The sequence below is a fragment of the Pithys albifrons genome, chromosome 9 (assembly GCF_047495875.1).
Source record: "Pithys albifrons albifrons isolate INPA30051 chromosome 9, PitAlb_v1, whole genome shotgun sequence".
NCBI lineage: Eukaryota > Metazoa > Chordata > Aves > Passeriformes > Thamnophilidae > Pithys > Pithys albifrons.
The window spans coordinates 21,489,951-21,504,435 of NC_092466.1; the positions used below are offsets into that span (position 1 = coordinate 21,489,951).

Below are 14,485 nucleotides of genomic sequence, written 5' to 3' on the forward strand. Positions count from 1 at the left end.
GACATGTGCCCAGTGTACAGAGAGGCCAGGATTTTCCCAGGGATGAGCTGGACAAGAGTTGGTTGAGCTATGGCATCCTTACTTGCTTGCTGCTGCCCATAGAAGGAGCCTGAGGGCATGAACTATATTTAGCTAGGTTAGTGAATTAGTCCCCTCCCCAACCTGCATAAAATCTGCAGTTATCTGAACAGCAGGAGGCTTTTAGCTTTGGTGACAGGTCAGCCTTACCTCAGATGAGGATTGGGTTTGGGGTTGTGGTTTGAATTTGGGGTTTTTATTTTGCTTTGGTTTGTTTTCTTTGGATTTTTCTGAAAGGTAGTTGGGGTGTGATTCATTGTGAAGGAGAGGGAACAGGTAGTGCAATAGGCCCAGGACTTTTCCAGGACAGGGACATGGCCCTGTCTGTAGCTGTTGCAGACACACCCATTAACTCTGTGCCTGCCAGGTTTATGTGGTTACAGATCCTTCGATTTTCAACCACTGGAAATTCATTTTCAAAGAAAAATGACACTACATCTTAGAAACCGTTTATTTTTACACCATTAGGAATAGCCAGCGTCTCCTTTAGAGGTTTGACCAGAGGAATAATCACTGCAGACCATCTCTCTGCTATATCTGGGTGGCAGTTCTGCTGCTCAGGCACCATCAGCCCCTCATCCAGTACACAAGGGGCCTGTGCTGCTCTCCCCACATCAACTCCACAGCCACCTGCCAGCAGCTGTGCACAGCAACAGCACAGGGAGCAGCGTGATGCCTTGAGCAGCCCCAGCACAGAGGACTGTCCCAAATGTCTGCAGACACAAACAGCTATGGTCATAGAATTTGCTCTGAATTGGATGAGGGATGTGCAATGGCAAGGCCCTCACCAGCCTGCAACCAGCCCGCCAGAACACGGACTAAGGCTACCCAAACCTTCCCCTCTTTGCTCCAAGATTCTGTGGTTTCCAGCAAGCATCAAGTGAACATTTTTTCACAGAGCTTAGTCTGTGACTGTGGGGAACAAAAGGTGCACAGTAACAGGAAACACTGACATGTTTATCCCATCATCATGAAGCAGTGCTGGACACAGAGGAGGCAGCTCTTGGCTGCCTTCCACCAGGGACAGGCCCCCAGGGCTGCCATGGTCTGAGGGCTGGCTGTGCCCACCTGGCCCTTGCTGGGTGCCAGCAGGCAGCTGTTCACAGCAAGACCAGTCTGACTCAACTTTGTAAATCCCTCCCATTAATCTGAATAAGCACAGATGTGCATTGGGCACCTTTTCTGCTGCCCAGGGAACCCCAATACAGTGCACAAGGGAAAGAGCAGAATGACACTTCTGCTTTGTGGATTCACGTCATTTATTGAAGGCAAACAGAAGGCAAATAATGGGGACACAGAAGAGTTGTAATCTGACTTTGGCCTCTGATTTTCCTGTGTGATTGACAGTATAAAGGGAGGGGGAAAAATTCTGTGTATTAAAAAACCCCAAACAGTGAAAGAAGGGATGAAACAATGTTGGACAATTAGTGACAGCTCATGTGAACAGACGGAGGATTAATAATGACAAGGAAATTCAAAGCCATGCCTAGCATTCCTTATTGCAAAGAAGATTCTGCAGGGGGCAGGGATAATGCTTTCCAAGGAAAAGCAGCAGAGGATAAATCATCCACATTGGCTTTGTGAGCAGCACGGTTTACTTTGGGAAGACAGTGACCACCTCGTAGCCCTCTGGGGGAGTCATCCGCTCCCGCGCGTGCTTCTCACAGTAGATTTGGTCTTCCACGAAGAAGTGTCCCTTCTGCTTCAGATTGGTGCCACAGTCACTGCACACGTAACACTCAGGGTGACGCTGCTTGTCCCGGATCTTTACAAACATCCCTCTGGGGAAGGAATCAACACCCCTCAGTGATGGGCTCCCGTCATCATCTCCCTTCTCCCTAGCCACCTCCCACCCAGTCCAGATTTAGCTGGTGGCTGGAGACAACGCAACAGCATTCAAATGCCTAGGATCAAAGGGCAGGCCGTCACTTGACCATCTGGGGTAAGCAAAATCCAGGTCCAAAGTAACCAGATGGCTACACAAATCCAGAAGTGACTGCCTGTCACCAGCTGAGGGGGATGAGAAGGCTGCTCAGCCAGCCACTGCCCTTTTGCTTGTGACTGACTGACATGCCAGGGGAGAAGCACAGAGACCAGATCTTGGTCCTGATCTCAGGCACTGCAGTGAATTGACTCAGCCAAAGGTGGCCAGCTCTTACTGGAAAACTTCATAGCTTAACCCAGCAGATGATGAAGAAAACTACACAGCAACTCGTTAACTACCACCTGCCACAACACCGTAATTTTCCAGTATTGTTTTGTTCCATGAGCCATCTATATTTTCCATAATTCATTAGTTTTGAGTGTTATTCATAGCACTGTGGTTTCTCTGCAGACCCACCCACCTGGTAGAATAATTACAGGGTTTGTCTCTTGATTCATATTTTACAGGGCATGGATTGGCTCTGTAATGATTCTGCTGGTCCAGGTGCTCCCAGAAATCACTGTGTAGTGGGTCTCAGCAACAATCTGGTAGCTTGTGGTGGGCAGCATTTAAGAAAATTGAATTCTTCCATGACAGTGCAGGTGGGCTACCAGTACTTGACTGCTGTAGTCAACTATTAAGTTAATTAAGGGGGTTGCAGTGAAGAATATGTGGCTAACTGAACAACTCAAAGACATTGGTTGGGTGCCTCATGCTGTCACACTTATTGGTATAAGCAGCTCTGTATCAAACCCAAACCCCTGCTGTGCTGGAAGTTGGATTTTACCCACATGAAGACAACAAAAAATCCATTTGTGTAGACACAGTGGAGGTGTGTGGTCCTACAGGCCAGCAGGGAGCAGAACATGGCTCTCCTGGTCCCCCTTGCCTCTGACCACCAAGGCAAGTCACCCTACCACGTTTGGGAGCACCAAGACATAAAATGCATTAAATACACAGGCCCTGGATTGGAAAGGTCATTTTGTTTCCAGGTGCTGTAAATAGATTGCAGGCAAGAAGCAAAACAGTGCAGCAACAACAGCCTCAAGGTTTGTCTCACAGGGACTTGCTTTGGTTTCCATTGATAGAGATCTGTAGATGGAAACTCAACTCCTGCCTCACTGCAGGGAACTGTGAAATTACAATTGTTAAAGTTGGTGAGAATTAATGTGCCTGGAGTCGGCTGCTGGGTGCACTGGATGTGGGTAAGTGAAGTGGTTTGGGTGCAGTACCTCAGCCCCTCACACAGGCATGGGATGCTTGGCCTGCAACCCCAGGGACAGGCTTACTTACACAATGCCAGTTCCACACTTCTCGCACATGGGCAGCTTCTGGGCATTCCCAATTGATGATGCCACCTTTGTGGTGGGTGCTTTGACGCTCCTAAATCCAGATGGTTTGGTAGGGTCTCCTGGGGGTGGAAGGAGAGTGCTTCAGAGCATGTGAGATGCGTGGCTCGAGGCTATTCCTCCCAAGCAGATGCTCTGCTGAGGAAATTACGTTCTTCAACCCCAGCTCTGAGGCAGGGGTTCATGCATGGAAAAGTGAGGAGGGAATTAGGGATGTGTGGGAAGGAGGTAGAGAAGGGACACAGCTGGACCTGACCCTGGAAATTCGAGGGTCTGAGACTGGGGGCAGTCAGATGAGTCTCTTCTCATCTTAAAAGCCCATCAGACTTCAGCTGATGTGTCTCACATGCACAGTTGCACAAAGCAAAGCAAAGCGTCAGCCCCAGCCCCAGCCCTGGGAGCACTGAAGCCTGCCTGATGTGTCCTGATCACACACTTAGAGACAAGCTGATTTCCAGATTTGGGTGCAGAAAGAGGAAATGGATGTCCTGGCAGTCTAGGGAGGACGGTAAGAGTGCTTTTCCAGTCTGCTGTCTGCTATACAGTAGAGCTGTCTCCCCCAAGACTCCTGCAAGATTTGGTTGACAAACTCCTTCTTACAGAGCCCTGGGACACTGGGGATAACCTTGCATGCTCCTGCTAACATGCTCCATATACCTCCCTAGTGCACTTCTCTGGGGCAGGGATATATCCTGCATGGCCTTAGCAGGAGACATGTGCTGACTTGGATGCCTAAAACAGTGGATCCTAGATGCAGGATACAAGGCAAGCCTTCACATCTGCAGGAGAAAAGGAGCCTCTTATAAAATGACACCAATGATGGGACTAAGTTATCAATATGGCTTTTGCAAGGGGTTCCACACAAAAAAGGGAAGGTTGCGGAAACTTGCATGGTCTTTCACCACAAACACCTTGGACTGGAAGGGACACTGATGAAACCCTTCTGACTAGTGTCAAACCAAGAGCACACTTAAAATTGGTGTTTCTGGTGCAAGGAGTGAAAAAAACCCTGGTGAACAGCAAGGGCAGGGACATGTCACAGCCCAGGGCAGTATCACTGATAGAAAAGCTGTCACCACTGCTCTCCCACAGGGCAGGTGATGCTGCCTTTGGGGCAGCCTTCAGGTGAGAGGTCTTCACCAAGCTCTGTGCAGAGATGCTGGCCCAGAGGTGCAAGTTCCTTAACTCTCCAAACAACAGGAAGCACCTGGCCTCCAATGGAGTTGCTGCAACTGACCCTTACTGGGAAGGATGCAGCAGCAACGATGTTTTCAGACTCTCTGCTCACTCCCTCTGCCTCAACCAGCACTTTGCTCATATCAACATTGACAGCATGTTTTTAAATCTATCTAAAGAAATCAGCTTAATCAGATACCCACAGGAAACATGGCATGTTTCACCCTGTTATACACTCTCCACTTATGAGTGCAGTCAGGTCTAAACACAGCCCATTCATGGTGCTTCCAAACACCAGTGTCCACACTCAGTCCCTGTGTCTGGAGCCAGGCTCTCAGCTCCTGTAAGTCAGCGCAGTCTGCGCATTCAGCGATGCCCTAAGGGACTTGCCCCAGCTGCTCGCAGCTGCTATTCACAAGCCATTGCCTGGAGACAGGCTAGGAGAAACCACTATCCGATGTGCCATTTATCCCTTTATCGCAGGGACGCGGTCTGACTCAGCAGCAGTGTGTCTGAGACTGGCCGAGCAGCACGGCAGGCTGGGGCACTGTCTCCTCGGGGACGGACATTCCTTTGGGGCTGCGTAACCTCCCGGCCCAGCTCGGCAAGGGTGATTATCAGCTCACAGTGCCAAAAGCCTATGCAGGCCTGTGGTCTGGCAGGCAAACCTTGTGCCAGAGAATCCCAATAACGCTGCAAATCTTCAAAGAAAGATAAAACAGGGAGGCTTTTGCTTCTTATCTTCTTCAGCATTACTAAGCACAGGGCAGGACCTGGGCTTTGTGAGGAGTCCCGGCAACTCCAGTCCCTTCCATGCAGGAGCTGAACCCTGAGGGCAAGCTGCAAACATGCAGTATTTAAAAGATGCTTTCAGGTAGGTATTTTAACAGCATAGGGAAGACTTCAAGATTCTGGTTTCTTTCTTCCTATTCTTTCTTTATTTTCTTCATTTTGCTCTTTCCTTACAGATCCCTCAGACCTACTAGCACTTGGCTGATCTGTCTCTTTGTGGCAAATATCTCAGCAGCAGGCTTTTGTTGGATTAAATTGAATGTACCGCTGCCAAGCCAATAACACAAAAGATAGAGTCTCAACTGGCCTAAGGAAAAATAAAGGTCATTCTTGGAATTCTTTTCCTATTAATTTGTTTATTTTATTTTATTTTATTTTATTTAAGGGGGATTTGGCCCCCAACTAAGTTAATTGGCTTTTTTATCTTCAAACTCTATAGCCCTGAACTGTGCAAGTCCAGATGTCAGACCAAGAATGCCAAGCAGAGTCAATGTTCAGAAATTAAAAGCTATAAACTGCTTGCTGTAACCCAGATTCCATATTTTTACAGTCATCTGCAGAAGAGGACACTTCTTGTGTATGAGATTCAAGTTCAGAAGCATTAGGACTCACAGAAGAGCACTATCTTGTGGTATCATCCAAAGTCTTGAATCTAAGATCATCTTTAATCAATGAATATTATCTTAAAGGTGGTAAAACATTAGAATGTGTAGAACTGTGTTTGTGACTTGCAAAATTCCTTTTTTAGAACTAAATGTTGCAGGGTTTTATTTCTTGAGCACTCACTCTGTGATTAAGCAATGATATGGGCCCTCAGACACTGAAACTAATCAATGAGAGAATATTAAGACCCTACATGGTCTGTAGGTTTCTGTAGAAATCACCTACACATGCCACCTTGAACAATCAACAGCTAAGAAAGGAAAATAAAGTTTTACTTGTTAAACACTGTATCCAGCCCAAGGAACAGCAGAAGGGAATCGCACACTCAGATCGGGTGTGCAGTAAGTACTCACCTTTCTCTTCTGACTCCAAGATCTCTTGCAACACAAGGAATGAAGCAGACTGTCTGGGTGGCTCATTTGACTCTTGATTCTCCTGTAGCATCTTGTAAACCTCAGATTCTCTGTTTATGGCACTGCTGCCTGGGGGTTGATGATGATGATCTAAACTGAGGAGGGAACAGAGAACACTCTTGTTAAACAGATAAAACCTAAAGCCAATTCCTCTAGCAAAGTTTTCACAATGCATCATATGACTGAAGAATGAACGTGCAAGACAAATGTACAACAGGAGGCCATGAATACAGAGGTGCTGGATGTGCTCACACAAGTCAGCGCAGCCCAGGTGGGGTCCCGCTGGGCTGTCTGTGGAGGCTGCTGTGAACAGGTTCTTGCTGATTGCCCCTGGCTAGTCCCCAAATGTTCTCCCTGCTTCGCAATTACCATATACTCCAGAAACTCAAGCTTTCTGCCCAGGAAATCCTCGCTCTGTTTACAGGAAAATAAAGAACTCGTGCTGGGATGGGAAATCCCACATGGTAGCTGTGCCATCCATGCATGTTCCCTGCATGCATAAACTAGCTTACACTGCTACCTTACACCAGCGTAAATGTCAAACTAAGTAAGATTTATTCCATTAAAAAGAAATCTTGGCAACTACCCTAGGAATTGGTTCTAGATGCCACCTTCAAAAAGTAACAGCTGTAGGATCTAACTAGAAGATTCTCTGATAAACAATAATTTAACTTGGTTTAAGTGAGTGTTGTTATTTCCATTTTATAGGTGGATGCTTTGAGCCACAGCCCATATACAGCATTTAACTAAAGTTAATGAGCAGGTCAAGGGTAGAGGAGATTTCTGCCTGCTAAGGCTAAGCCCTCCTTTCAGCTGTCACCCCTCATGCCATGAGGGAATTGCACCCTCAGCCTAGAGCTTGAGGTGCTTCAGGGCCGGCCAGCTTTTCACAGTGTGGGATGCCAGAGAGGGCAGTCATTTTGCCTCTGGAAGGGGGGAAAAAAAGAGGCTGGAGGCAGTACCTAGTATGTTCTTCACATCCAGTGGGTACGTGATAAACTACAGGCTTAAACTGCAAGAGGATATTTAGCATATCCCTTAGGAAAAGTTTTCCAATAGACACTGAAATACCAGAGAAGACTGCCATGGACAGGTAAGCAACCTCCATACTAAAGGATTTAAAAACAGTTTGGAGAAATATCCATGGAGAATGAAGGGCATGAGATGTTCCTGCCTGCCTTGTGTTCTGTAGCTGCAGTAAAACTTGCATGATAAAATGAGGTATCTGACGAGTCAATTCTATAATGCAGTCTTAGAAATGTAAATGGTCTGTTTGGTTTCGCCATCCTCCCACTTTGTGATTGCCTGAAAAGTACATAAACATCCTGAAGTTCAGACTAAATTGTAGAGGAAAATCTTTTTCTTGAGGAGGCAACTGCATACTTTCCATGCCAATGTGCAATTGAGTCATCTTGGAGTTACTCTACATAACAAACTCTTCAAGCATCAGACGTAAAATCATTTGCATGTGTTATACAATGCTATTTCCCTAAAAAGAATTTCATAAAATGTTTCCATCTTCAGTAATTTTCAGTAAAGCAGGAAGCACATTAGACATGCAAGCAGCTGAACCTTTGAAGCCTGAATCTCAGTTACTGAAGCCTCTCACCCAAAATAAAATAATGGTGTGCCTTCTATTAGAAAGAAAACGTAGCATACTCCACATTACATTCAGTTTATGTAAACTCATATACTCCCACCACTCTATCCACCCATAAAAACATTACATAAGTAGCCTGTCATTTCACTTTGCATAATAAGAATGTTTCAATAACATGCATCCAAAAAGCAAAGACTAAATCCTCTTAGAGCACTAGAGTCAAACAAAGCCATCACATTTCAACCATGCATTGTGATAGTGCAAAATATCTCTGGGAGATGCACCCTATACATACACTTACATATACTAGACTTCCAAAAGGCTATAAAAAAAACCCCAAACCGTAGAAGTTGTACTAGCAGAGTAAAATACCTCCAACTCTCAGAGCAGAAGGCTAAGCTGCTTGAAGAAAAAACTGCCAAAAAGCACATGCACCTTTTGAAAGGACAAGGCCACAGGCACACAAATTGTACCTACAGGATAATGAGCCTCCCTGTGCCAGCTGATTTTTGGCATCTCCTGTTACACAGGTACTTTATCTGCAGCAATCATGAGCAACTGGTGTCCTTTGCCATGCACGAGTTCCCTGATGCAGAAAACTCTGTAGGGGACAACTCCAACAACCTTTTCTGTGTTTCAGACTCACACAACCGTTTTTGGATCTCATTGCTGGTACCATGGGCAACTTGCAATGCTGACCAACTAACACTGAATATTGGCAAGAAGACAGGAATAAAAACCATGAAGACACAGCCTTGCATAACATCTTCAGAAAAGCACAGCTTATTTTTCACTAATCATATTCTACTATTTTATGGCAGCACATTTTGCACTTTACAAGGACCTCAAAGCTGGGCTGCAGAGTGCTCACTTTTGGAATGAAACAATTGCTGATGTCTGGGGTTCCTTTGTGAGCATTACCAGCTGTCCAGGCCAGCACAGCCAGCCAGCAGCATGACCACTTCTGGTGTGCACAGTGCTGACTATAAGCCAGAGCAGCGACTTAGAGCAAGTAACTGCACCGACTAACAAGGCAGAAGTAAATCCTCAGCCTCCCATTTTCTCTTGGCTGCTGGAACATGGCAAAGCTTGGCTGTATGGGTCCATGGCTGAGGACACCAGTTTTTCTGTTTTGAACTACATGCTGGTCAGCCCAGAAGCGGTCTGTGAGCAGCCAAGGAGCCATGAGATCTGGTTGTGTCCTGTTATTCTGTGCCATGGAGGCCACAGGATTGGACACCTCCCTAGACCGCACATTATACAGCTGCAAGCTGTTTGGTCATATAATGGGGTAACTCTGCTGAAGATTCACAATACTGCCTTGACTGGAGACCTCCTGTGAGATGGCTGAACATGCTTTCTTCTTCACCTGTCTCAATACTGAAGTCCTCCCTGTAAAACCTGTAGGCTGTCACTTAAGAGACATGGGCCAGGGGGTTTCCAACTTCCACAAAGCAAACATCAAAGAGCACCCAAGCCTTGTGATGCTGAGGCTCTCTGCAGGTCCTGTAAACCTCAGAGCATGTTGAGCATTCCCTGCTCCTATGGGAGGGAGCACAGGTGGCCTGTGCTGCAGCAACCTCTGCAGACAAGCAGGCAGGGGTGGGAACACAATGGGCCCTCCATGTGCCTGGTGCCTACCAAGCTGCTCCAAATTCTTGAGTGTCATCAGCCAAAGATGGAGAACAGGGGTATCTGCTTCAGCCTGAAATGAAACATGCCCAGTACACATCCATAGCCAGTGAAACAAACGAACAAAGACTTGTGGCAGTACCCGCCAGTCACAAATAACAACAGCCATTTCAAGTGTGGGAGAAACACCAGATTTTGTGACAAAGTGTTCTCGACCGCCAGCAAACTCATCTGCTGCAGGTGGCTCCTCCAGGAAAGCTCCTCTAGCTGCTACCAGGCCCCATTACACAGGTGTGCAGGGGCCAATGGACACACTGATAAGCTAAGGCCAAATTTTGATGTTTCCCACATTGCTGGGCACAGTCACAATGCAAAGCTCACTCCTGTGAAGAATCATGCACTAATGTCAGAAGGGTGAAATATAAATGCTGTTTTCTTGTGACCGGCTAATGCCATGAGCCACAGACAGGGACAAGGAACTCCTGGACACCAAAATGCAGATGAGCAGATGTGCTGAGCTGGCAGCAGAGGCCATGGGCAGGTTACCTGGGGAAATCAGGGCTAACAGAAGAGATCTGCCCCTGCAGGGTGTCCATGATGTTGCTCTGCGAATAGAGCTGCAGGGGAGAATTGAATTGCACATGCAGCACTTTGAGTCCTGGCACCTCCACTTCCACAGGGCTGTTGGGGCAGACCTGGGCTGCGTACTTCAGCTGCTCGGGCCCCACTCGGACCTGGCTGGGGACCGAGGAGGTGCTGTGCCTCCGCTGCGGCGACTTGGAGCTCTGCGCCTGCAGAGGGTTATAGACGGAGGCAACGGGAGCCTGCATTGCGCCCACAGGCGATGGGCGGCTACAGACCCATGCGTTCAACCGGGCAGTGAGAGTGGGGTTCATTTGGGGGTTCATTTGGGGTTTATATTGCGGAATTGAGGGAAAAATGCGGAGGAGGAAAAAAGGAAAGAAGAAAGAAATTAATGAAGGATAAAACCAAATACTTCAAGCCATCAAGCAGCTGCAGAATACTGTCTGCTGGTTTCAGTCAGGGGAAAACTTTCAGGCTTATGTTAAACAACAATCTCAGGTCTTTGTACCCTGCAAAAGCAGAGGCTGAAGTTACTTTTGCCTCCCTGTCTACAAGTTACAAATTTAGTCAAGTATTACCAAAAGCATTGGTCTTGCAGCTTTTATTGTAAAAGTGGCCAAAGTCTTCCAGGGTGTTTGATATTGCTATGCAGAGATTTAGGGCAGTTAGGCAACCTGACCAATGCAGCCAGGAAAGATTTCAGACACTTCCTGGTTTACTACCTTCTATGAAACAAGGGAAACTTTGAACTTCTAGGAGGTAATGTCTTTGGTGAGGCTCAGAGGCAAACACAAAAAACAGGCCCTTTTAAGGCTGGGATGCTTTCCAATCTCATACATAAAATTGCTCACACAAGCATGAATGCTTCAGGTACTTTTCAAAACTCCTGTGTAAAGCAAAGTTTGCTAATAAAACACTGACATATCCAAACTGAGGCAGAGCCTATGAATCCCAGGCCAGCTAGGAATAGGGATAGGTGTGCTTCCTGTGCTAGCTGGTACCTTTCCTGCCCAGCATTGTAGCAAAGCTGGCACAAAACAATGACTTTAGGAAGTCCACATAACAAGCTATCAGGCACCTGTTCAGACCAGCGGGCTGGTATGTCATGCTGAACGCACGTGGAAACTGTGTCGGTCTCTGCTAAACAAAGAAACACAACAGCATTAATTCATATCTGCATCCCATGAAATGTTCCCTGCTCCTCCAAGCCCTGCCCCTGGGAACAACATCCATGCTTGGGCCTCTCCTGCTTCCCTTGTTCTGAAAGAGAGATTTTCAGGGTTAACAAATTGGTGACTTTTCAGCAAACTTGTGTCTCCTGAAGCATTCCCCTGGAGGCCCAGGGAAGGAGAGGAGCCGAGGGAGTACTTACGGCTTGGTAGGCTCCACGCCCCCAGGTGATGTTTTTGACTCCACCGCACTGTTGAAGGTCTGGATGTTCTCTGAGGAGTAGAGGCCTGCCGGGCTGTTGTACTGAGCAGTGATCACTCTGGGGGCAGAAGCTGTGGCAGCAGTGAAGGGCACTGCGCTCCGATTATGTGCACTTCCTATGTGCCTTATTTCCTGCATGCAAAGGAGCAGAGGCAAAAATCAGAGGTGCTCAGGCATGCAGGTGTATGTGACAGGGCAGCCTGGAGCAAGCAGCCACTGCACTGGTGGCCTTTGTGTGTGATGTCAGCTGAGGAGCAGGCAACCACAACCTTCAAAGCAGGTGAGCATCTTCCACATGTCACAAGGGCCCATCCCAGATGGCTTCAGGATGGCCTTCAGGATATTTCAGAGATGACATAAGGGGAACATAAGAGCTGAGAAACACTACCAAAGCTATTAGCTCAAAGGAACTCCTGCAAACCTACAGTAAGTCACAGGACCTACCTTCTCATGCAAGACTACAGAGTTGAAGCATTCCTTACAACTCCTGAGAGGAGAGCCAGTTTCTATGGAAAAGTGAAGATGGGGGGCAGAAAGAGGAGCACTCCTCAATGACACCCGAAAATTTTGTTCCTTAGGCAAGGGCAACCCAAAAAGAAGGGATTTGCTATTACTACAAGTGCTCTGGAGCATTATGCTCCTTCAGCTAAGATTGGGGTTCACAGCTCTCTTTGACGAACAACTCTGGAACTTCTGGACATGAAATTCCCACAACAGAGGGGGAAAGATGACCACTGTTAATACAAAAGACTGTTCACAAGCAGTGGCAGCTAACTGTCAGCAACTTCTTCAACATCAGAAGTATGAGATATCACCCAGATGTTCTGAGTTTGCTGCAAACAGCAGTATTAGCGTACACGTAGAAATACAGGCTACAATTCAGTAAGAAAAGGGGCAAATACAAGTTAAATAAGACACAAGGTAAGACACTTCTTAATCACAGGCAGTGCTAACAAAAATGGGGTTACTTCTAAGCCCTACCACCAGTTCAGCAGGCTGGGAATTGGAAGACTTGGGGCAGAGAGAACAACATCCAGGGCTCACTTCTTCCCAGAGAAGATGCTTGACCAAAGCAAGGAGAAAGTATAATGGGGCCTCATGAGAGCAGGCATAAAAAAGGACTAACAGTCAAGAGAGATGGCTGAGATATGGAGGACTAAAAGACAGCACCAAAACACGCTCTTTGAAATGTTTCAGCCAGCTGTAAAGATTGGGCATGGCTTCAACACACAGCTAATGTCCAATGGCACAGGATGAAACAGGGCACTTCTTAGTGTGTTAGGCCCATGGCTCTCAGCTCTAATTAACACAACCAGTTCTCACTCTCATTCTGTACAGGCACTGACTTTTATAGCAATGACATGTGCCTTCATTGCGCTATGAACATCTCACAGCATTTGTTTGATAGAGATATAGTTACAGGATAAATACTCACTAGCAACAAATATGACTAAATCCCCCTACAGATTTTTCTTTAAATCTTACATCCCCAGACTTCCTTAGGCAGCTGGATAGCCTTCCCAGACTGACAGATGGGAGTAATCTCATTTCATGGCATTCAAATGCTATTTATGGCATCAAGCAGAGCATAGGGTCCCTCAGAGAAGAGTGGCATGGATCCAAACACTCTCATTAGTTACCAGTCATTGGAAATCAGTGGGGTAGCTCAAGTTGTTCAGGTGTGGGGTGACAGGGCTGCTCTCCCACAGAGTTCTGGCCAGTATGTATGGATGTCAGCCATGAAGCTTTCCCACACACCACAGGAAAAAAGACTCTGGAGTAATTAGCTAATCTCCCATTGTTGCAATCTCATTCAAACCACATAACAGCTTTCATGAAAATAGTCTTTTCCCATGGCAAAACTGTAGATTTCAGCAAAAGAAAAAATAGAGGGTTAGAGATGTCGCATAAATAGTTTAATGGAAGACTGAGGCAGAAGATTTAGGCTTAGGGAGTTATACCCTAAGGTCAAATAGGCTCAAAGGTGAAAATGTCACAAAATGTACTGCAGAAACTTTAAGTATTATAACCAAGAATTAGAGAAAGGGAAGTAATTTATGGGCAGGTTTTTGACAGTGATGAAGGCCTCAAGACAATGAGGCAGCTGGATGGAGAAGAGAGACTGACATCACATGAGAGTCTTGACTCCAAGGTGAGCAGCAACACGTGCTCAGGCACAGAATCCACACAGAAGCTTTTGGCCTACTTTTAGTCACCAGGTCGGTTTTCTGTTATGTAACAACATCCAAAACCATAAATGAAGCTTTCAAAAGTTTCAGGATATCTGTAGTAGCTCTCAGGTGGACAAAGATAACTGACCATAAGGGAGTTTATAATGGTTAAATAGAGAAATCAGTGCAGAAGGTGGTGTCTGAAGATTACATTAGAAAAATCCCATCTGGAGAACAGTGCCAAAAGTATAACCCGAGAGTCTACAGACAAGTATTACAAAAGCAGTAACATTATAAAGGACATTTGGATAATCTAAATTCTCCAGCACTTTCTGTCATGCCATGCTTCTCTTTCTGCTTGAGCTGTGGAAGGAATTTGCAAAGAACAAGTGCTTTCATGATCCCAAGATCAAAAGATAACATGCTCTCACTGTCAAATATAGTTTACCTAGGGATTTTCCAGAACTGCCAATCCAGGCTCTGTGATGTGCAGCAGTTTTTTTAAAGCCCCAGTTTCTGGAATCATGTGTTTATGTGAGCATCTCTGACTTTAATACTGGAAAAGAAGTCAGATACGTGACATTCTCAAAAAGCTGTCCACCAGCAGGAAAGTGAAAAATGGGAGTACGAAACTGCTGCTATACTCTGTATGTATGTGGGGACAGCACCTG

At 46.4% G+C, this 14,485-nt stretch overlaps 1 protein-coding gene across 3 annotated transcripts in view; it reads right to left on the bottom strand.

Moving 5' to 3' along the window:
* Positions 1-515: 515 nt before the first annotated feature.
* Positions 516-14,485, bottom strand: part of PDLIM1 (PDZ and LIM domain 1) — a 41,288-nt gene continuing 27,318 nt past the window's right edge. Inside the window, exons 1-5 of one of the 3 annotated variants that reach the window (XM_071564124.1) lie at positions 11,291-11,553; positions 10,174-10,479; positions 6,336-6,490; positions 3,296-3,413; positions 516-1,859 (exon numbers count right to left, since the gene is read on the bottom strand). In XM_071564124.1, the coding sequence (XP_071420225.1) occupies positions 1,673-1,859; positions 3,296-3,413; positions 6,336-6,490; positions 10,174-10,479; positions 11,291-11,319 (795 nt within the window). In that variant the 5' untranslated portion in view covers positions 11,320-11,553 and the 3' untranslated portion in view covers positions 516-1,672. Of the gene's footprint in view, positions 1,860-3,295; positions 3,414-6,335; positions 6,491-10,173; positions 11,554-11,584; positions 11,776-14,485 lie in introns of those variants that run through there. The other 2 variants (XM_071564121.1, XM_071564123.1) reach the window with 2 other exon arrangements.